The following is a 23612-nucleotide window of genomic DNA, read 5'->3' on the forward strand; positions in this document are numbered from 1 at the left end:
ACAGGTGACATGACACTTGACTGCAATGGGGACTGGACTGGAGACGGGACAGAGGGTTGAAACAGGGACTGGACAGGACTAACAGGGGACTGTACAGGAGACGGGACTTGAGACAGGACCGAGGGTTGGAACGGGGACTGGACAGGAGACAAGACAGAGGGTTGAAACAGGGACTGGACCGGAGACGGGACTTGAGACTGGACAGGGGTTTGAAACAGAGACTGGACAGGGCTGACAGGGGACTGGACAGGACTCACAGGAGACTGGACTGAACTTGACAGGGGAACAGGGACCAAGACATTCACAGGGACAGACACGAATACAGTGACAGGGACCGGGACAGACACAAAGGCAGACACGGGCACAGGGACAAGGACAGAGACAGGAACCAGGACAGGGACAGACAAGGGAACCAAAATAACAGGGGGGTGCCCAGGACTGGCTAATGTCTGTGAGGCAGTCTGAGAAGCCAGCCTGGGCACAACTCTAGGGCCGACCTACGGACATGACCAAGAGCGGCCGGGGCCACAGCCACGGGGGCAGAAGCGGCCGTAGCCACAGTCACGGGGACAGAAGCGGCCGTAGCCACAGTCACGGGGACAGAAGCGGCCGTAGCCACAGTCACGGGGACAGGAGCGGCTGAGGGAGCCGTCTTTCCGAAGACAGAAGACAGACGTCGCCCACGGAGACAGGGGAACCTGCGCCGCGTTAACGAAGACAGGCGCGGCTGGAGGCGCCGCTTTTACGAGGACAGGAGTTTGTGCTGCTCGCCGGGCTCGCGTTGGAGCTGTAGAGGGTTTAGGGGTTTTCACAGGTGCACCCATTAGTTCCCTCAGAGGTGCGCCCCTGTTAGCCCCACCTCCGTAGTCCTGAGGTTGGAGGCTAACAGTGGAGCCCCTACCATTAACCCCCCCCCCCCAAAAATTTCTCCGGACCTGAGGGGGTAATCGACCATCGAGGGGGTGACTCCAGCACGTTTCTTTCAGCGATTCCTTCGACTCGCGCTGGCGCAATCACTCGATTCAGGAGTCAACTCTATTGAAGTCCTTGACTCGATTAGGGACTGGATTATATTCGCCTGGACTTCTCTTAGCTTCTCGCTGGAATAATCCATTGACGCTTGAATTGAGTCCTCTGCTAGGGGATCAGGAACCGCGCTGGGCCAGAGCTGATGCCGTCGACTGTAGTCTGAGGCTGCTCTCAAAGCCTCCTCCACTGGATCTTTGGGACCCGTGCGAAAAGGAGTCCGGCGAATAGCACCCCTCCTTACTAAGTGGTCCGTGTTAGCTGCGTCCATGTATGGGTCGTTCATTCTGTCACGGATCACGAGGCGGACTGACGGAGATGGACGCACTTGCTAAACACGATGATTTTAATTTAACAACAGATATAACAAAACAAAGACAAGCTATAACGAAAACAAAAAGACGGGGATTATAAACAACTTGAGACAGGGAAGGAAGGAAACAACACGACATGACTGAGAAACGAAACGACTAGACTAGGAGAGGGAAAGAGACACCACGACAGGACACGGAACATAGTATAAACACGACATGACTGGGCTACAAAACACGAAGAGAAGTGAAATGAGAAATGAACGACAAACAGGACGTGAAACAAGAGGGCTTAAATACAGACACAAATGAGACACACCTGGACAGATAACAAGGAGGACGGGTTAACACATGACACGGACGAGGAGGCGGAACAAAGGTGGAGACTCGAACATAAACAAAACATAGCTATGTGCAAATAAAGCACATGGCGGGGACAACAGACTTGACAGGACGAAGGCGTGACACAAACACAACCACTATTTTTGTCGCTAGAGGTGGAAAAGGGGGTTAAACTAAACATGCCACACTCTGAGCAGGCAAAACAGCCAGTAGTAGCCATGGAATTGCAGGTACTTACCGCTTTTAGTTCTGAGGTTGGAGGCTAACAGTGGAGCCCCTACCATTAACCCCCCCCCTCCCAAAAATTTCTCCGGACCTGAGGGGGTAATCGACCATCGAGGGGGTGACTCCAGCACGTTTCTTTCAGCGATTCCTTCGACTCGCGCTGGCGCAATCACTCGATTCAGGAGTCAACTCTATTGAAGTCCTTGACTCGATTAGGGACTGGATTATATTCGCCTGGACTTCTCTTAGCTTCTCGCTGGAATAATCCATTGACGCTTGAATTGAGTCCTCTGCTAGGGGATCAGGAACCGCGCTGGGCCAGAGCTGATGCCGTCGACTCTAGTCTGAGGCTGCTCTCAAAGCCTCCTCCACTGGATCTTTGGGACCCGTGCGAAAAGGAGTCCGGCGAATAGCACCCCTCCTTACTAAGTGGTCCGTGTTAGCTGCGTCCATGTATGGGTCGTTCATTCTGTCACGGATCACGAGGCGGACTGACGGAGATGGACGCACTTGCTAAACACGATGATTTTAATTTAACAACAGATATAACAAAACAAAGACAAGCTATAACGAAAACAAAAAGACGGGGATTATAAACAACTTGAGACAGGGAAGGAAGGAAACAACACGACATGACTGAGAAACGAAACGACTAGACTAGGAGAGGGAAAGAGACACCACGACAGGACACGGAACATAGTATAAACACGACATGACTGGGCTACAAAACACGAAGAGAAGTGAAATGAGAAATGAACGACAAACAGGACGTGAAACAAGAGGGCTTAAATACAGACACAAATGAGACACACCTGGACAGATAACAAGGAGGACGGGTTAACACATGACACGGACGAGGAGGCGGAACAAAGGTGGAGACTCGAACATAAACAAAACATAGCTATGTGCAAATAAAGCACATGGCGGGGACAACAGACTTGACAGGACGAAGGCGTGACACAAACACAACCACTATTTTTGTCGCTAGAGGTGGAAAAGGGGGTTAAACTAAACATGCCACACTCTGAGCAGGCAAAACAGCCAGTAGTAGCCATGGAATTGCAGGTACTTACCGCTTTTAGTTGATTTTAGTAACTTACACCAAGAACGTTACTCCAGGGTCCGGTGGCAGTTTTAGTGCCTCTGTAATAAATATTCCTGCGGAGACAATCTAAAAGATAGATCTATGGATGGTTAGTAGGCTATAAAAACAGATATGAATACAGAAATAACAGTAGAAATGAGTAAACAGGAAAACCCGAGCGATCAAAACAGCTTCTTCTAAACGGGTACAGGGCCAAACGAGTTGCCAGATCAATGAACACAATGAAGGGTCTACAGAGTGAACTGGGTCCATTTGCAGGTTTGTTCTAACACTGTGTTCTGTCAAAATGTCAGATATTTAACTGACTTCATCATTTCATATCAGCAGTAAAACCCAGACTGAGAGTGGAGTCTCAGAGCACAGTCTTTACTGGAGACACAGTTACTCTGAGCTGTGAGCTGCCACAGTCGACTGGATGGAGATTTCCTGGAGGAAAGACTCTCAGTATTTACACCCTCCTCTGATTCCTGAAGATAGACACAACAACACAGTCAGTGCAGCAGTGTGTACTCCAGGAGGAACAGAGTTCCAGTGTGCAGCGCTCAGGGAGATTATTATTCTGTGTTCTACAGTGATACCATTCAATTACAGTCAGAGTTATGTGATAACGTCTGTTTAAGTTTTTAAAAATTAGTTCTGAATTATGATTATAGATGGTTTTTAATATGTCACATACGTCATTGGTCCGCAGGGTGGTGCAGCAGATAGTGTCACTGTGACATTGCTCCAGGGTCCTGGGGTTGTGGGTTCGAGCCCTGCTCTGGGTGAATTTGGTGTGTTCTCCCCATGTGTACATGGATTTCCTCCAGGTTCTATAGTTTCCTCCCACACTCCTAAAAACACATGTTGGTAGGTGGATTGGATACCCAAAATTGTCCATAGGTGTGTATGTAGTGCCCTCTGATGGACTGGTGCCTCCTCCAGGGTGTGTTCCTACCTTGTGCCCAGTGATTCCTGGTTGGCTCTGGACCCACCTCGACCCTGAGCTGGATAAAGGGTTACAGACATTAAATGAATGAAAACTGTCAGAATGATTGCTCTCAGAAGAAAACATTTCTCTCCAAAACCATAACTTTACAGGAGATTGATTAAGTTATGTGTATGAAAAAAAAAAAAAAATGGAGACACAAAGTTTTATTCTGTTACGATAATCATTTCACAATGACTTCTCATTTTATGACAGTGAGACCAAGGCCTACAGTGAAGGTCCAGCCAGCTGCACGTGTTTTCATCAAAGAAAGAGTCACTCTGACATGTGAAATAAACAGTGGAGTTGATGGACAATATGTGTGGTACAAGGATAATGTTGCTGTCCAAAATTCTCAGCAGAAGGAATATGAAATCGATTCTGTTGATGGGTCTCATGCAGGTGTTTATACCTGTAAAGGAGCACGATCTTCAGGCCGAATATACACAGAGACCAGTAGCTCTGTTAGTCTGAGTGTATCAGGTGAGTGTAACACCTTTATTACATTATATTGCATTAGAAATATAGCTCACAGCAGAGGAATGGATGTTTTCAGGAGCGTAGATGAAAGCTTTAAGTGTTGTTTCTCTGATGGAGACAGTGTGGGTGGTTTATCAGGTCAGCACATTTTTACAAGTTATGGATTTCATTTAATAGTTTGACTCTGCTTCGTCATGCTCACGACTGGCTTTTTCACAGCACCACAGCTCGTCTCATATCAGCTGCTTCATGAGCAAAACCTCCACTGATGCATTGAATTAAGATTAGTCTGAATGTTCTCCGCATCCATAAAGTGGAAGGTACAATTAAAAGAAATGTTCAGGTTGTTGGAGAGTGAAAATATCTCATCCACAAACTGGAACAGTAGTATTTAATAATTTAAGAAACAAATGTGGAATTAAATAAACTCCAGCTGTATCTTTCAAACAGGACAGTATGAGCATGTATTCATTTTCATTTTTAAAATGGAAAAATCATATACTGTGGCAAGAAAATGTATGTGAACCTTTTGGAATTTCATGGTTTTCTGCATAAATTTATCATGTGATCGGATCCTCATCCAAGTCAAGGTTATTGACAAATATAATGTGCCTAAAAGAATAATAATTGAGAACAACCATAAAAACCTCATAGTGCTAGTGGATAAAATATATGAACCATTGGGTTAATGATGTCAAAATAAGCTAACTGGACTCAGGTGCTAGCATACCTTTGTTTAAGCATAAAAATGTTTGGAGATTGGAGGTGTGGACTAGAGCTACCTTGACTGATAAAAACCACTCAATCTTTTTGAGTTTGCTCTGCTCAAGGAGGATATGTATAGGTGAGCTATGCCTGAAGTTTGTGAAAGAGCACATAGACACTCAACAACGATACTGGAAAAATTTTGGGACAGATGATACTAAGATTTAACTATTTGGAAAGAACAAACAGTGCTACATATGGTGTAAAAAAGGCAGTGTATATCACCATGAAAATATCATCCCAACCATAAAGTATGGTGGAGGGAACATCATGATTTGGGCCTGCTTTGCTGCATCAGGCCCTGGCCAGCGTACATTCATTGAGGGGAAAATGAATTCCGAAACGTATTCTACAGGATAAAGTGGAAGTGTCTGTACGTCAACTGAAACTGTAGAATTTGGGTGATGCAACAGGACAATGACCCAAAAACACAAGTCTACTACAGAACTGCTTATGAAAAACAAAATCACACTTTGGAGTGGCCAATCAGATCTCAACCATATAGAGATGCTATGGAATGGTCTTGAAGAGCTGTACACGAGGCGTCGAAGGAATATGACAGAGCTAAAGCAGTTCTGCCAGGAAGAATGTGCAGGTCTAATCCACAGCTACAGAAGGATCTAATGAAGATTAGATCACATTTTATAATGTTGTTAACTTTGCTGTATTGTGAAGACAGGGGACGGAAAAGAATCTCAGCAGACAGGGTTAAAGGTGTAAAGACATCTTTATTTACAGAAACAGTGTCTTACAAGTTCTTAAGGATCCCGTGAGAGAGTTTTCCAATTCAGTGCACACACATCTCTGGTCTTTGCTAAATTCTCTCTCCTTCTCTATGTTCTCTCTCTCATCTTTATTTTCTCTCTCTCATCTCTATTTTCTCTCTCCTTTCTCTTGGGTAGGACCGAAATGTATATGGTTCTTTCTCCTTTCCAAATATGGTGAACATAGAGGTTGGTCTACATTCGCATGTTTAAGGGACTACGGGAGGGGTAAAATTTATAGTCTCCTACCCTCACTGACAGCTTATCCTAAACATATCTCTCTTTGGAGCAGAGACACAGAGCATACGTCTAAACATACAGAACAGTGAACATTTCTTAATACTGCACTTAAGGCCTTATGTTTAAATATACCTCATAATTTCCTGTTAAAGTCTCGTAAAATTAAAAAACTCATACATGTTAATGTCATAACAAATAAGTGATACCTCCCTACACACAATTTTAACATTACTTGCGTTATGATATAGCAAATGTCATGGAGTACGAGGGCAAAAAAACCTGCCAGGCAGCCATCTTTTTTGAATGTCCATCAAACATTTTAGACAGGAAAAATTCCCTCACGATCCCTCTGCCCAAGGCGATCACATACTGTACTCCAGTCCAATTAAATTTACTCTATATGCGTAGGGAGTTGACTTAAGTAAATGTGTATAGAAATCTCAGAAAATAAAATCAAACCAATGTCTAAATTCAGGCCGTCCCTACCTGAGACACCCCTTGGCCCATAGTGAAAAAAACAAAAACATCTGAGATTTCAATACACTTAAACAGATTACATTTCATCAGTCTATAAGTCATCATAATAAACAGTTGTTACAATTTTTAATATCACTCGTATAATGGTTTATCAGTATCAAAGATTACTAATAATAAACAATTCAATAGAAACATATGACATAATATTTTCTCTTCAGCAATTTTGTCTTCTGATGTGATGTTGATGACCTGTTGAATTTCAGCCAGTTTTCACCATTCTGTTTCAAATCCCTTCTGTTTTATTGTCCTCTTTTGGTTTTTGGATCCCTGTAGCACTTCAGGAATCTTGAACAGTCATCCAACCTTACAGTGATCTTCCTCCCTTTTTATTCTGGAAGAAAGAAACAACAGCCAGTATATTTTGCAAAAATGACAGATGCAAATAAACATCAAATACAAATTAATAGTAGTAATACTAATACATTAATACGTGTTATAAGCTACAGTTTATACTTCGTCCTACAATCTTTATAATTGATTGCTAAATAATAAACCTAACAAAATTATAGAATAATGTCATAATTGAATAGTACATTTATAATAGTGGATATTCAAAATGGATATCTCTCCACCAGGTTGTTTTACAAAATTTCCTCCTCATGTTTGAGTCAGTTCTACTTAATAATGGCATCTGTACTTGATCTCCAGACATTAAAACTCCAACCTATTTTAAAATCATAGCTTTTGCACTTGCTCTTATTGTCTCATTAGCAAATCCTTGTAAAGTGTACGTAATATTATCTATATGATCTGCTAAAAAATGTCACACCATACCATGGGAATAATCCTATACCTCATTTTTCTCCTATACTGATTCTCCAAAGGTAGACTTCCAAACTATGAAACTGAGCCTTTTCCCTTTTTTTCTTCTCCCAGAAATACCTTCAGAATTCCCTTCATCAATTGCGTTGCCATTTTGGAGAGTATAAACCTCATAAGGAAGCTTTAATGTTGCCATATAACAACAGCTTGTCCACCCATATGGTAGAAATAAGTATGCTTTATCTCCACAAACCCACCAAATATCCTTAACATTTCCTATAGTAACATTTACAGGCAAAATGTCATACTGCACCATTAATGTTCTACTCTGTTTGCTATCTGGTGTATGAAAATTCACTTTAAACAAAGCATCCTTAGGTTTAGGTTCCTTAAAATTATTTATATAATGAGCATAATCAGATATTCCCATAAACATCCCCTGTCCATTGTGAGTATCACTGGAACAAAAACAGTTTTTAATCCCCACAGATTTTACTTCAATCGCATCAGGCAATGCTGTCAGTATATTTTCATGCTAATCAAGGAAATTCACATATGGTAGCTTCATCAACCAAGTACAATTTAATATAGGTCTAATCAAATGCACTGATAAAGCCATTATTCTATCTTCTGCAGAGTTTTGCTGATATAATAACCATGATAAAGCATAAGATTGACACATAGCATGCAGTGGTTCTGGTACTGTCTCTAAAATTGATGGCCAGGTGCTTGGTGTTGGAACTTTCACCACATATGGACCAGTCAACTTCTTACTCATTCTTACGGAATGGGTTATTTGCTGAAACCATAAATATCTAGCTGCCCATGGGTCAGTGATTTATAACACTGAAGAATCAAATCCATATGCTTTCTATTTTGCTTCTCTTTTCTGTAATGCAGGGTAATGGTCAGTGATTTCTTCAGATGTCCAGTCAAAATAAAAAAAAACTCTTTCTGCCCTTCTAAAGTGATTTTCTGAGTGGTTACTAAACCATTTGAATCAATATCTTCCATTGGGTTTCTAGCTTCAAAAGTCACTTTACTAATATTCACTTCATGCTCTATATTTAACACTGATCTCTGTGTTATGTTTACTTTCTTCTGCAATGGAAAGGACATTACTTCAGGAGCCTGGGTTACTTTTACAACATTATGTGATCTTGTTATTCTTTCATTTACAACAGTTTTGATCGATTCAGATGTACTAGAAGCAGAAGTTAACATTCGCAGTGTAGTAATATTCATCTCCTTTAATGACATATCTAAAGTAGTAATCTGATTTGTTACATTATTTCCTTTACTTATTTCTGGAGCTAAAGTAATCGGCTTAATTTGTTCTTTAGTAACCTTCCGAGTCATTGCTATAGTGGTTTGGTCCTGATCTTTTCCAGTAGATGTAAAAACTTCAATAGGACTCAAGTCCTTTATCATAACTATCACTGCACAATTTATGTACCCTTCTCTCCACACATTTATCTAACAATTTATCTTAGATTAACAATAATCTCTAACTTTGAACCACCTAAAGGCATTAAACAAAAGATACTTTTCTCTGGTCACGAGGCAAATGATCAACTTCAGATCCTGTTAAAACCACATCCTCACCTCGTCTATTTTTCCACTTATGAGGACTATTACTTCCTATATTAAATCTTCCACATTTACAGGGAAGGGGAACTGTTTTACCTAATTTAACTTTAATCACAGTCTTCAAAGGTGATGATGTTGTTGAAATTATCAGAGGCACTAGTGTAGTTAGATGTGATCCGTTTACCCCCTCAGTAATTTTCGACACTTGGAAAAGTAAAATTCTCTAACGTTTCATTCTTTTTAGTTCTCATACCGTTTAGGTCTAATCTTTTTTCGAACTGGTCTTGGACTCTTTTCTTGATCCAAGTCTCTGACCTGTTTTGAAATGGAATTACTACTTTCTGGAATGGGACATGCTGTTTCTGGGACATATTGAAATTCAATTTCTCCATACTTTTTGTCTCGTTTACAATCTGCTGTGTCATTTCTGGCATCTTTAGAAAGACACACAGAGTCATCAGCATCATCCAAATCAGGACAATCTCCTCTTCAGGAGATTTACTCTGGGATGTTTCTTGCATGTTATTTTCAACCTGTTCTCCCTCATGTTCTTTTGTATTCTTCCTTTGCTCATCCAGCCTCTCCTGCTTCTCCTCTTTTTTTTTGCTTTTCTGAAATGTATGTGGATATTCTTTTATGTAAATTAGCTAAGTATGAAATATATGCCCGCATGTCATCTTCTAAAAGGGTTAAACTTGGACCTTTCCCACTTTTACGCAAACATGGTGTTGGCATTCGTCATCAACTCATGAGGAGTCGTGTAAATCATGCAGCTCGCTTGAGCAACACACCATTAATGTTAATGGAAGTGCTGCTATCCAATTTAAACCCATGTGCTGACAGATTTTAACAATCCGATTATTCAAGACACCATTCATTTTTACACAAATCCCTTGACTTTGCGAATGGTACACAGCACCCAGACGATGTTTAATTCCCAATTTTTGCAAAATTAATTTCACAGTTTTATCCACAGACTCTTTCCCATTATCTGAAGATTTTCGATCTGTAAGTCCCCACCTCTCTACACAAAAACTTGGCAACAGATTGAGCATCTTTACATTTAGTTGGACAAGCCTTCATGACCGCCCAACTAAGACCATCGTAAAAATCTATCCACAACAACCAGCATATACCTTTTACCTCCAACTGGTTTATCATGTCAACAAAGTCCACAACTAACTCATGCATAGGACCATTTGGTGTTGGAATGTAACGAGGCGGAACCATCAACACCCTGCAAACATTATTTTTTAAACAAATTGTGCATCTGCCAATGACATAATCAATCTGTTCAAGCAAACACGGTGCCCAAAAACCATACTCCTTTGTAATCTTCCTCCTGACTTTTCCCCAAGCCACATGAGCTAACCCATGTGCCTCTTGAATCATCAGAGCTAACAGGTCCGAAGGTGCTACTATCAGCCCCTCATGGTTTCTCCAGAGACCAGCTGAATCCCTGCTGGCACCTCGATCTAACCACAATTGTTTATCTATTTCAGGAACAGCTTCCTGCATTAAAAGTATATCATTAAGTGTTACCTTGTCTTCCAAGTCCACTTCATGAGTTTTCAAAAACACTTCCCCTAGTTTGTCAGCTCCTGTAATGGCTTTGGCAGCTTCATCAGCTGCTCTATTCCCTTGTGAGACCCTTGATGCATCCATTTTATGTGCTGCACATTTAGCTATTGCTATTTCTTTAGGTTTCATCATAGCATGCAACAGTTTTATTATTTGAGCATGATGCTGTATTGGTGACCCATCAGTTTTCTTAAACTCCTGATTTTTCCACACTGATCTTCTTGTTCTAAGAGCCTATGATAATCTCTAATTCTAGGCATAGTTAGAGTATATTTATCAAAGTTTAAGAGATTTCTAAAACTATGATGGGTAAGAATTGTCACTGGATAACCCATCGTAACAGATGATGCTATCTCATACATCAAGTACACTCCGACCATTGCTCTGTAGCAACTTGGTAACCCCAGTTCCACTTCTGAAAAAGCAGTAGAATAATAAGCAATTGGTTGGGGATTGGTTCCCGTACCTGTTGGCTGACAAAGAACTGCACATGCGTATTTACCTCCAGTAGAAGTGGAATTATTAGAATAATCTGGCAGAGCTAATACTGGAGCCTCTTGTAACCTTTGTTTTATTGTCTCAAAAGCTAAAAGGCCATCCTGTGTCCAGGAAAGATTACAATAAAGCTGATTATTCCCTCTATCTTTAATCATAGCTCTCAAAGACCTTGTTAAACTAGCACAGTCCTGTACCCATGCTGAGGAATACCCTGCAATACCCAAAAATGTCATAATTTCTCTAACTGTTCTGGGTTGGGAGCTTTGCAAATAGCTTCTAACTGCTTATCAGAAATACATCTGTGTCCTTGTGTTATGGTCTGCCCCAAATAAACTACCCCTTCCTGACAATACTGCATTTTTTACTGAGAGACTTTGTGCCCTTTCTCTGCCAGCATCTGTAACAAAGTAATTGAATCATTATGGCATGTTCCCTCATCTGGTGCACAAAGAAGAATACCATCCATGTATTGAATGTAAGTACTTCTTAACTTCTGATCTACCCCAGCTAGATCATCTTTCAATACTTTATTGAAAATGTGAGGACTATGTTTATATTCCTTTGGTAATCTCTTATACTCATAGAATTGTCCCTTTTATGTGAACCCAAATAAACTCTGACTTTCTATACGTAGTGGAACACTAAAAAATGCTCCACATAAATCTAATACTGTGAAATACTTTGCATCTGGAGGAATTTGGGCTAACAAAACATGTGGATCTGGCACTTCTGCTGGAAAGTCTGCTACTACTTCATTTACAGCTCTCAAATCTTGTACTAAACGATAAGAGTTATCTGGCTTCTTCACAGGCAACAAATGTGTATTACTCTGCGGGTTCTGTGTTATCTTCAGAACATCTGTTTTCATAAGACCTTCAATTTGTGGTTCGATCCCTTTGATTGCTTCTTCATTCAAAGGATACTGAGGCTTCCATGGAGGTTTTGTTCCTGGTTGGAGTTCAACTTTCACTGGTTGAGCTGACTTCACAAATCCAATGTGAGTGCAATGTTGTGACCATAAACACTTTGGAACATATCACAGCATTTCCTCTTTTAGAGAGTTTGAATCCATCTCCTCATTGCAAAGTGACTCATGTGTCATCATGACGACTTGTTGATGTCCTTGTCCTTGAGCAGTAATCATAATCTTAATAAATCACTGGTCTTCACTCCTCCAGATGGAAAGATTCTCTTTCAGTGGTTTAAAGACAACTTCTTCTGCTTCTGCCATCATTTCACCTATTTGTTTCTGCTCACAGTCCTCAGACACCAGCAAAGTCACATGTGTTACACATTTTCCCATATCAAACTCTTTATGCAAATAATCATTTTTGTCTATCTTCAAAGCAGCTCCTTGTGGTCCCAAAATTATGCAACATGAGCATAATTCAACTTTCTTTGGTTGATGACTCAACCATGGTTCTGCATCTGATTGTTCAGCATCCTTAAAGTATTTCAGTGTACAATGAAATGGATACTCTGGAGCCTTTGCATCAGGCATGTTTGCTACAATAAACTTCTCCAACAGCTTGGCTGGTTCCAAGAATTCTTTGCTAATATTTCCAATCCAAAATACTGAAAAAGCTTCAGTCTCCATTTTCATCATCAATTGATCAATCATTTCACTCGGCATTTCCACCAGGCAGCCATCTGGTGTGCGTTTTATTGTACAGTTCAGTCTGCACAAAGCATTTCTTCCCAAAAGTGCAATAGATGTATGTTCTGATACCAGTATGGGTATTGTGGTCTTCAGATGTTTATAGCAGAGCTCAATTGGTTCTGTGAGAGGAATCAGCTGTTTTACTCCCTCAAACCCAACTGTCAGAATCATCTGTCCAGACCTGGGGAGGTGTATAGCATCTTCCATCCATCATCGCTGTCTTCATTCTCTGTTTCATCAGAACTTCCATCTCTTGAGTCCTCTTTCCTCCTACTCACATCTCCTCTTTGTTCTGCTTTAGCCAGTATTCGTCTGATGGCTGAATGTGATAGCTTCCTCCTTGACTGATCATTGGAAGCTGAGGGTAGAATTCCTCAGTTTTCACTTCCTTCTCATAAGGTGGTGGTGCCTTAACTGAGTCCACATGTGAAAAAGGCACATTAACTCCTGCCATTTGTTTTTCTATTGCCTTTGTACGCTGATTTATTGTTTCTGCACATTTCTCCCTCTTTTTCTTTGCAGCCTTTATCAGTTTCTGACCCTCTTGTTCAAATAACTGGAGAAGGCCAAGCTCTATTTCTCTTTTTTCCTTTTGCTTTTCTCCTTGATGCCGTTTCTTGTGTCCTGATTTTTATGTTGATACAAGTGCCTCCATTGTTTTAATTACATCTGGGTTAAGTGTCCCCACTACCGGCCATGGTTGATCTTTGTCAGGCCATCGCTTATAAATATTTTCTATATTTTTGCAATGCCTTTTATTAAAGGATTATTTTTCTTAACTATATCAACAGGAGTAACCCCTTTTGAAACATTAGTGCCCATTTGTGGCATAATAATGGCTTAATATGTTCCCAACTTACACTTTTTAAATTATTTCTCTCCCTTTTTCCTGTGTTTATAGGCCACTATATTACCACAATCAATAAAAATGAACCCCAATAGAATTTGCCAACTTCAGAGAAATCAAACCTTAATATGCAATACAATTCACACCACTAAATCCCCTTTACTAAGTAATATAATTACACCATAAACTTAGATTTATTAAGCATTCAATAACTACCTTGTAATTAAAGAATATAAAAACTTATCTAAGGCTCAACAAGCACTTCTACATATGATAATTACCACTAAATATTTGCAACCCCATTACACCTACAGCAAAGCTTAGATCAGAAACCTCTTTCCAAATAATAATTTATCTTCATAAACCTCATTATAATCAAAGCATTCTCTTAAAAAAGGAACAACCTGTTGCCAAGCTCTCTTTGAAAAAGTCTGTCATATACTGTAGCACAAAGAATGGACTAACTGCAAATAGATAAACAAATCAATGAATTTCCAATTATTACTTTTTAATAATGAAACCTATTAATGATTAAATCTAAATGTATCAATGCAGGTGTTTGTGAAAGAAGTTTGTGGATAAAATGACTGGCCTTTGCTTTAAATCTGCTCAGGGTAACTTCAAACTTCAACCCCCATTTTCGGCCAGCTCCTTGTCTCCTCGTCTCATGCACCCCCACAGGATAAGAGAAACAGACTCACACACACACACCCCACAGGATAAGAGAACCTGACAAATAGAATTTAATACATTCAGCTTACTTTTTGGTAAATAACCATTCAATATGATTATTTGTATTTTATTTACCAACATTTAGTTCATTCATAACATTTTTTTATCCTTCATTCAGTATTGTAAACACTTTCAACAAGTCTCTTCATTGGCTTAAGACCTGAATGACCTACTCCTTAACAGCCCCGAGAAAGGGTCTAACGTGATTGATGGCAAAAAACTAAGTCCATCCTCAATAAAGCTTGCTTTTAACATCTGGTTTTGCTTTCCCTTATTAAACATAAACATGTCACATACTATTTTATGACGACTTGACAGTAAATTTTCAACCCTGCGTCTTGATTCTTAAAACTTAGTACATCAATCTTATCTTAGTAGTAAGTTGTAATTTTAACATATAAAAACATTGCAGTGGTATGTTTGAAACCCCAGAAAGCACCACTGGCAAACACTCAGAGTTTTCCAATATTTCCACATTGGCAGTACTTTTATATTTATCAGTTGGCAGCTAATTAATTGTTTATATAAAGTAACAGTACTTCACAGAGACCTAAACACCAGACACTATAAGATTCAACTCCTTTTCTGAGTAATAAATGTTAATTTACTAAACCCAAATAAACAACATTAAAGCTCAACATCCAACCAAACAACACTATTTCAACACACTCTATTAATTCAATCCAAATTCCACCTTGTGGCAGTTCTCCCCATATAAGGCTATCACCCAGTTCCACTGGCCAAAAACAATTACCCCAAACAGTGTGCCTCAATGTTATCAAACTATTGCATTCAAAGAGAACCCATGCAATTTACTGCTCCACCAGCTCACTCTCACACACTATGTTAAATTTATCCTATATTTCCCTTTTATTTTAGATGATTATACTTTTATCTCAGCTGTGCTCACATACAACTCTATACATGCACCACACAAGCACCACACCCATTGAAAAACCCCAGTTCAAATGCACCCAATCTCAGGAGCTCCAAACCCCTGCACCGCACTATACATCAATATTTTTATACATTTCTATTTTTAATTTGCCCAAATAACTATTATTTTCTATTTAAACCAAATCAACGTGACTTTTATCAGAGAGTGAAACTTAGGCCTTACACGCTTTTCAGAGGAGACCCCCCAATCAAAGTGTAAAATCTCGAAGCTTCATTGAAATGAGGGGAAATTAGACCTGTGATCTCATTTTTCTCCCGATAAAAGCCAACATATGGACATTTCAAATTTTCAAAAATTCCACAATAACTCAAAGCTTACTTTCACGCAATGGCTGTGAATGATGTCTTACCGTTTTAAGCAAAAATAGGGCCCATAATTCATAATTCTGAATTGCTGTCAGAAATAAAGATTTTATCTTCAAAATGTAAACTTTACAGGAGAATGAAAAAAATGTATCTTCACATTTTGAAGTGTTTGACAGTGGCTTAGTTCATTTATGACGGAGTTCTTTCACAGAAAAAGGGCAGTTGAATTTTCCAGATTAATTAAAAAATTATAGTTAAGAAATGGAGATCAAATGTTTTGTTCTGTTATGATAAACATTTCAGAATTATTTGTGATCTTTGAACAGAGAGACCAACGCCTACAGTGAAGGTCCAACCAGCTCAGAGTGTGTTCATCGGAGAGAGAGTCACTCTGACGTGTGACACACAAAGTGGAGGTTACTGGGATTATGAGTGGAAAAAGGGCAGTGTCCAGCTCCGTGAAGAATATAAAAAAGAATACGAAATCTCTAAAGTTGAACAGTCTCACGCAGGTGATTATACCTGTGAAGGAAAAGGATCTTCAGACCGAATATACACACACACCAGCGCCCCTTTAACACTGACTGTATCAGGTGAGTGTGACACCTTTTTTACATTATGTCTATTCTATGAGTTATTCATTCATGAATGCATTATAAATATTTAAATCCATTACTTTCTTCTGTTATAGCTTCAGGAGATTCGTTTTTTTCAGGAGATTATTGAGCCTTGATTTTTCCACTCCTCCAAAGTTCAGTTTTACATGTTGTTTACATTCTCTGCTTCTCACAGATCCAAATAAATCCAAACACATTCAGTGATGTTGATGTCTAGACTCTGGGGTGAATTTATTATTGACATTTACACATCCTTTCAGTGTTGTTTGTCTGAAAGAGACAGTGTTGATGTTTTCTCAGGTCCATTTATATAAGTTTTTTATAAGCATGTATTCATTTTTAAAATGTAAAAGGAACAATTATCATATACCAGTGATGGGTGTGTGTTTATCAGGTAAATAACCCTGTAATGAAGGGTCTACAGAGTGAACTGGATCCATTTGCAGGTTTTATTAACAAATACAACAGAGAGAAACAACCTTAGAATCAAAGTTCAGATCAAAGTCAGAGAAATCACATGGAGGACAGTTTCCAGAGACAGATTAAAAACCAGTGTCAGGGGCTGAGCACAGAGTCCAAAAAAAAAACAAAAACACGAGGTGAACAAATACAAGCCGTGATCCACAAATCAGTTTGAAGGGGTTCGGAGGGTAAGTGGGAGACAGGTTTGCGGGAATTTAAGCAACACTATATAGACATTTCTGCTTAAATTAAACGCCTGAAAATAATTTTAATGCTCCACTTACCTGAGAATAGAGCCTCTGTCATTTCTACTCCAGTCTGCTCCACTGCTGAAACTGCATTTTGGAATTCCTGTTATGTCTAATTAATTCCAGTCTAACTTTGCTTATCTGTCTACACTCTTAGTAAATTACTGTAATAAATAGAATGCTAAAAATACTAAAGGCAGCAGAGTGTGGTTCTGAGACTCAGAGAGCAGTGTGTAAAAAAGAGAGATTCCCTATTAATTAATTTTACAACAGTAAAACCTCAGCCTACGCTGACATCAAGCCATAATGGATCTGTACTGAGAGGAAACACAGTGACTTTGAACTGTACACTGGGTCAGTCTGCTGGATGGACCCTCCACTGGTCCAGAGACACACAGAGTCCTGAGATCAAATTCACTCTAATGGAGGTCAGTACAGGTGCAGAGCTGGCAGAGGAGACCCAGTCTACTACACACACTACAGTGATGCACTCTGGGTAAACGTCACTGGTGAGTAAGAGACTTTCACTAAGTGATGATATTTATTGCTATTATGACTGAACATGTAATGATTTATATTTACATCACTACCAGAGGCGATTGCTCTAAGACTGCAAGGGAAGCTCAGCTTCTCCTAAAATGTCAAAAAATAAGCGATCAAATATATACTGTTTTGTGTACATGTCGTTGAATAAATATGCACTACAACGTGCTCAACTTTTGCTCAGAATCAGCTTCTTATCACTGGTAAAGACGTAGCTTTGCTCTCAATCATTCCCGCAACTTCACAGTGCTTTAAACAGTGCTGAGCAGTACGCTGAGCGTCCACAGAGTTCAATAGCGAAGCAGCGAAGTGCAGCGAAACAAGACGAGTCATTGGATAAATGCTGGGCTTTGTCCCTCCCATCTGACACTCAGCGTCTCTGGGAGTCTATGGGACAGTGGGCTGTCCTCGGCTGACCCGGACGCTCAGCTTCTGCATGGTGATTGGATGATCTGTCTGAGGCTGAATCCCTTTATGATTGACAGCGAAATGAGCGAATCAGTGATCCTTTGGTGTAAAGATTTAAACAATTAAATTTTCATTCTGTTCTGAGTTGAACTGAATACTTTCTTAATCCTCTAAGCGGCATTTTCTTTGTTAAAAATGACTAGCGACAAATTGAGCTTCTATTTCTGGTGGAGATTTTTGTAGCTGCTTGTGTTTGGAGACTGACTTCTATCACTCTTTCTGACTTCTATCACAGTTTATGTCCAGCGGGTGCTGCTGAGCCCTCCACTGTCACAAAGCACTCACAGGCGGACACACTTCACATGGGCCAATGCAGTTTAAGCAGCCTAGCTCTGCTGGCCATTGAGAAGACACTAGTCAAGTCCCTGGAAAAGACGCCTTGTTGGTACGACAGGGTCACAGATCATTTTCTTAAAAAGGAACGGAGGTTAGCATTTACGTATAAATAAACCGACACATTTTATGATGTAGGCCGAAATTGGGCTTCCCCTCCTTGAAAGACCAGCATCGCCACTGATCTCTACGCACACAAATAATCAACATTATTCAGAATTCATAACACATCTTTCTTCCACAGCGTCACATATTTATCTGTGAGTTTTATCAGGGGGTGGGGTGGTGTATGTTTGTGAAATGCAATATTAGAAAGTATTTTAGAAACGGACAGAGACAATATTTTACAGGAAATAAAATCATCTTCTAATTGATATGATTTGATGAATTCTGCTTTTAATAAAACTAGTGATGTGAGCTAACAAGGAAGTAAGATTAAAAGTGTCATGTGCATAATCACTACTCAGAATGGTTCTGGAGGCAGCACTGACTTTGAGGCAAATGAATTTGGAAGAAATAAATGTGCAAAATAATTTTCTTTTTACCCCCTGTAGATTTGTTGCAGAATGTTATAATGCTCTGCTTCCTCAGAGGCAGCAGTTGTTCATTTCCACTTTGTCTTAGCCTCTACCTCAGAGGAAGCAGAGCATTATTGTAACATTCTGTAGCTCCTTCACAGACAGCAGAGTCATAACTCCAATGTGCAGGAAACTACTTCTACAGAATCTGCCTCAGAGGCAGCAGAGAATTATAACATTCCTCAGCTTCCTCAGAGGCAGTTACATTATCCTCAATTCAAGCAAAACATAATAGAGAATATAATCATAATGCAGCACTTCCAACACATTACAAAACATTCATTCATTCATTATCTGTAACCGCTTATCCAGTTCAGGGTCGCGGTGGGTCCAGAGCCTACCTGGAATCATTGGGCGCAAGGCGGGAATACACCCTGGAGGGGGCACCAGTCCTTCACAGGGCAACACATTCACTCACACCTACAGACACTTTTGAGTCGCCAATCCAATGCCAATGTGTTTTTGGACCATGGGAGGAAACCGGAGCACCTGGAGGAAACCCAATGGGACACAGGGAGAACACACCAAACTCCTCACAGACAGTCACCCGGAGCGGGAATCGAACCCACAACCCCCAGGCCCCTGGAGCTGTGTGACTGCGACACTACCTGCTGCACCACCGTGCCACCCCATTACAAAACAGAACTATGTAAAGAAACAGAAATGTAAAGTATATTGCACATTTCTTTCTTCTGTCATTTCTGACAGAGCACACACTGGGTCTAGGCAGAGCTTTACTGGTTTACTGCATGTGTTTGGAAATCTCCACCCAATGTATGCCATCAAATCAGGTTCATCCCCCTCCTTTTGGCTGGTAACACTTTGGCCTCAAAGGCAGCACTGCCTCCAGAACAATTTTGAGTAGAGATTTTGCACATGAGAGAATAAATATAGCTTCATACTGACTTTAAAAATGAATGAACCAGCTCTAATTTTATTCATTTAACTGTAATCTGTAAATAATTCTCATTGGTTTTTCTGTCAGATTTTCAATAAATTTAGTTGTGTTTTCTTAAACATTAATCAGTATAAGGGTCCAGTTTTATAAATAACATAAATCCAAACAACTCTGCTTCTCGTCATAAAGAAAACATTTGTTTTTCTTACAAACTGAAAAGAAAAATTAATAATAATAATTAAAAAAATAACCTGACAGTATCAGTGTTCAATACAAAGGTGGAAAATAGGGTTCTTTGTATGAAGCCAGTATTGATTCATTACAAACCACTCACTGGTTGTTTAAACAACATTTAAATTAAAGGTAATGCACCAGTTTAAGGCTATTTTCTAGAATTGATCATTTAACTAAAACCATTTGCGGTGAATTAATTCAGGAAAATCTTAAACTGATGTTATGAAGCCTTTAATGGTCATTTCTATTGAAATATTTTAACTCTTAACATATTCACTAGTGAACTTTTCAGTTCTGATTTATTTAATAAATCAATTCTTTTAATTAATAATAATAAGGAATATTCATAATATATTCTCACTTTTTTTCACTGTTTTTCAGAGAGTCCTAAAGCTGTGGTGTCCAGTATAAAGCCTGATGTACATGTGTTTAAAGGAGAGAATGTCACTCTGAGATGTGACATAGAGGCAGGAGGAGACACTGAGTGGAATTACATCTGGTTTAAAGATAATAATGAACTAAAGCAGTTCAGTAGATCACAGGAGATTACAGTCCGCTCTGTTACAGAGTCTAACAGCGGTAAATACACCTGCAGAGGGGAGAGGAAAAGTGACTCTCAGAAGTCAGAGATCAGTGCTGCTGTTACACTGACTGTGTCTGGTGAGTCTGTGGGTTTGAGGTGTATTTTCTTGTTAATTATACTGTATGTAATAATCTTCTCCCTCTGTATAAACGTGTTTGTGTCTGTTCTATTCTCCATGTCGTCTGTGTCAGGTGAAGCCCAGGCAGTATTGAGTGTGTCTCCACAGAGCTGGCTGACTGAAGGAGACTCAGTGACTCTAAGCTGTGAGGTTGATATCTCCTCTAAAGGCTGGACGTTCAGCTGGTACAGAGCTGTTCCCTACAGACAAGGTTTAACCCAGATTACAGATGTTCATGGTAAAGTGGTGTATTTTGTAGAGCTCCTGTCAGACAGCAGAAGAGGAGCTGGAGGCTCCTACACTCTCAGTCCTGCTGCTCTGTACCACACAGGAGTTTATGTGTGTGGAGCAGAGAGAGGAGAACCAGCCTTTCGCACACAGTACAGCAGTCCACAGCTGCTATGGATCACTGGTGAGGAACTAGAGCCAGTGAAGAATATACAGTCAGAACAGTCTCACTACACTTCTGTTGATTTTTACAGTGAAAATGAGTTTATGTCCTCTACAGGAAACAGACTTTAATACGACACTGAGTCTAAACACATTGCTCAGGACACAGTTTATATTGTAAATTTCTGCAAATATAGAATTAATAATTAACTGTGCATTAAAATGTGTGTATGTGTGTTCTCTGTAGAGGAAGTGTGTTTATATTAATTTAGATTTAAAAAGAGCTGCTCACACTCTTTACCTGTGTCTACAGTGAGGGGACACAAGCTCTCAGACATATTTGTTTTTCTCATTTCATTTACCTCCAGTGAATATATCCACTTCACATACACACAAATAATGTCTTTGACTTTGTACTTATAAATATGCTCAGAGAAATCCTGCATGTGTCCAACTGCTCCATAACAGAAGAGCTGAAGAACTGAGGCTCAGAGCTCTGTCCAGTGCCTTAGAGCTCAATACTATTCTGTTCATATTTATTAGTACAAAGTCAAAATATTTGATCTGTGTTTGAATCTGAAGGAGACGTATTCACTGGAAGTGTGAAATATCATTTAAACACAAATGTATCTTCCTCCTCAGTGTGTTGTATTCATTAAACCAGTTCTTTCTGTGGACAGTGTATTTCTGAAGCATTATGTTAGTATTCAGCAACGTGATACACATCCGTCTTCTGTGTATTTTCAGGTAACTCTCCTCCAGTGTCTCTGATCATCAGTCCCAGCAGAACTCAACACTTCAGCACTGACTCTCTCTCACTGAGCTGTGAGGGCACAGAGACTCTGCTGGATGGAGAGTGAGACGATACACACACAGTGGGAATGTGTCCAACTGTTCTTCAGTTCCAGGGTTTACCTGCAACATCAGCTCCCTCTCCACATCAGACACTGGAGTTTACTGGTGTCAGTCTGAATCTGGAGAGAGCAATGATCCTGTCAACATCACAGTGCACAGTGAGTCTCCACCATTCTCATCAATAATAGGGGCTCAATACAGAGGAGTGAAGAGAAATATAAAAGATAGTAATTATTTAATAACATTTCAAATGCAGTTAAGCTCTTTCCCACAGTAACACTTTATTTACTCCTGTTTCTATCCTGCAGATGGTGCTGTGATTCTGGAGAGTCCTGTCCACTCTGTGTCTGAAGGATATTCTCTGACTTTCCGCTGTTTATATCACTCCACAAAGTCCTCACTCCTCCCAGCTGATTTCTATAAAGATGGAGTACTTCTCCAGAAGCAGACGACAGGAGAAATGACCATCCATAAAGTCTCAAAGTCTCATGAAGGTCTCTACCACTGTAAACACCCAGAGAAAGGAGAGTCTCCACGGAGCTGGATCTCAGTCAGAGGTCTGCTGCTTTATTTATATTTTAATTGAACAGTTAACTCTGACCTATTTTACAATTATTTTATTGTGTGTGTGTGTGTGTGTGTGTGTGTGTGTGTGTGTGTGTGCTGTTTGTCTGGTTCAGGATCTCCATCCTCAGTTCTCAGAGTGCTCAGTAGTCTCATGGCAGTGACTCCTTATTTGATAACCTCCATTGTGCTGGGGGTGAAATGCCACAGAGCCTGAGGTAAGAACTCGGATTTGAAATAGTTTCTCAGTTTCTCTGGATCAGATATTTATTATCAGCCTTAAACTGTATCATAACATCTGATCAAAGACTAATGTGCAGTGTATTATTGTGTATTTCACAGTTAAACCTGATGAGGTGAACAGAACCTACGCAGTGATAGAAGCTGAAGAATCAGGATGATATTTGTAGTACAGTATTTTACATTATAATATTAATCATGTACTTTTCAGATCAGAAAAAAGGCTTTCATTTGCACCTGTGATGGAAATTTGTTTATATAAATGATTCATAATCAATAGAGATATTTAATCAGCAATGGCCACGCATGTTTGTGTAAACCGAAGTTGTTTTATTCCTAATTCTCTGTGTGAGACCGCAGACTTGTGTGTGTGTGTGTTTCAAATAACATATCGACACCTCCCTTTGTCTCCAGACCAAGGAGGTAGAGGGGGAGGCACAGGCCACGTCTGGAAAGGTGTTAGAAATACAGGAGATAGGGGAAAACAAATGGTGGGAAACTCTGAGTTTTGGGAACAGGATACAGCGAAAGATGACTGAAATGTAAAAGAGCGAACAGATGGTGTACTTCAAAGGGTTTTCCATGTATAAAAAGACGCTGATCAAAAATGGTGAAAAATGCGTTGCGCGCATGTCCCTCTCTCACGTTAATTAATAAATGCGGTCTTACTTGATGCCGACTCAGAGACTCAAGAGCTGTTTTATTTTCTGTCATGATTTTTCCACCACACACCTCAGCATCCAGCAGCTTCATTTCTGCTCTGTCAGTGAGAGCAGTTGTATTAAT

The 23612-nt window shown here is 39.9% G+C and overlaps 1 protein-coding gene and 1 pseudogene across 1 annotated transcript in view; both read left to right on the forward strand.

Moving 5' to 3' along the window:
• The window catches only part of LOC136665666 (carcinoembryonic antigen-related cell adhesion molecule 5-like), a 210748-nt gene that overhangs the window by 12476 nt on the left and 174660 nt on the right, over nt 1-23612 (forward strand). Inside the window, exon 5 of the mRNA XM_066643328.1 lies at nt 4193-4459. Within this exon, the coding sequence (XP_066499425.1) occupies nt 4193-4459 (267 nt within the window). The remainder of the gene's footprint in view (nt 1-4192; nt 4460-23612) is intronic.
• On the forward strand, nt 5729-22608 carry LOC136666188 (leukocyte immunoglobulin-like receptor subfamily A member 3; annotated as a pseudogene).

This window comes from Hoplias malabaricus, chromosome 14 (genome assembly GCF_029633855.1).
Source record: "Hoplias malabaricus isolate fHopMal1 chromosome 14, fHopMal1.hap1, whole genome shotgun sequence".
Classification (NCBI taxonomy): domain Eukaryota; kingdom Metazoa; phylum Chordata; class Actinopteri; order Characiformes; family Erythrinidae; genus Hoplias; species Hoplias malabaricus.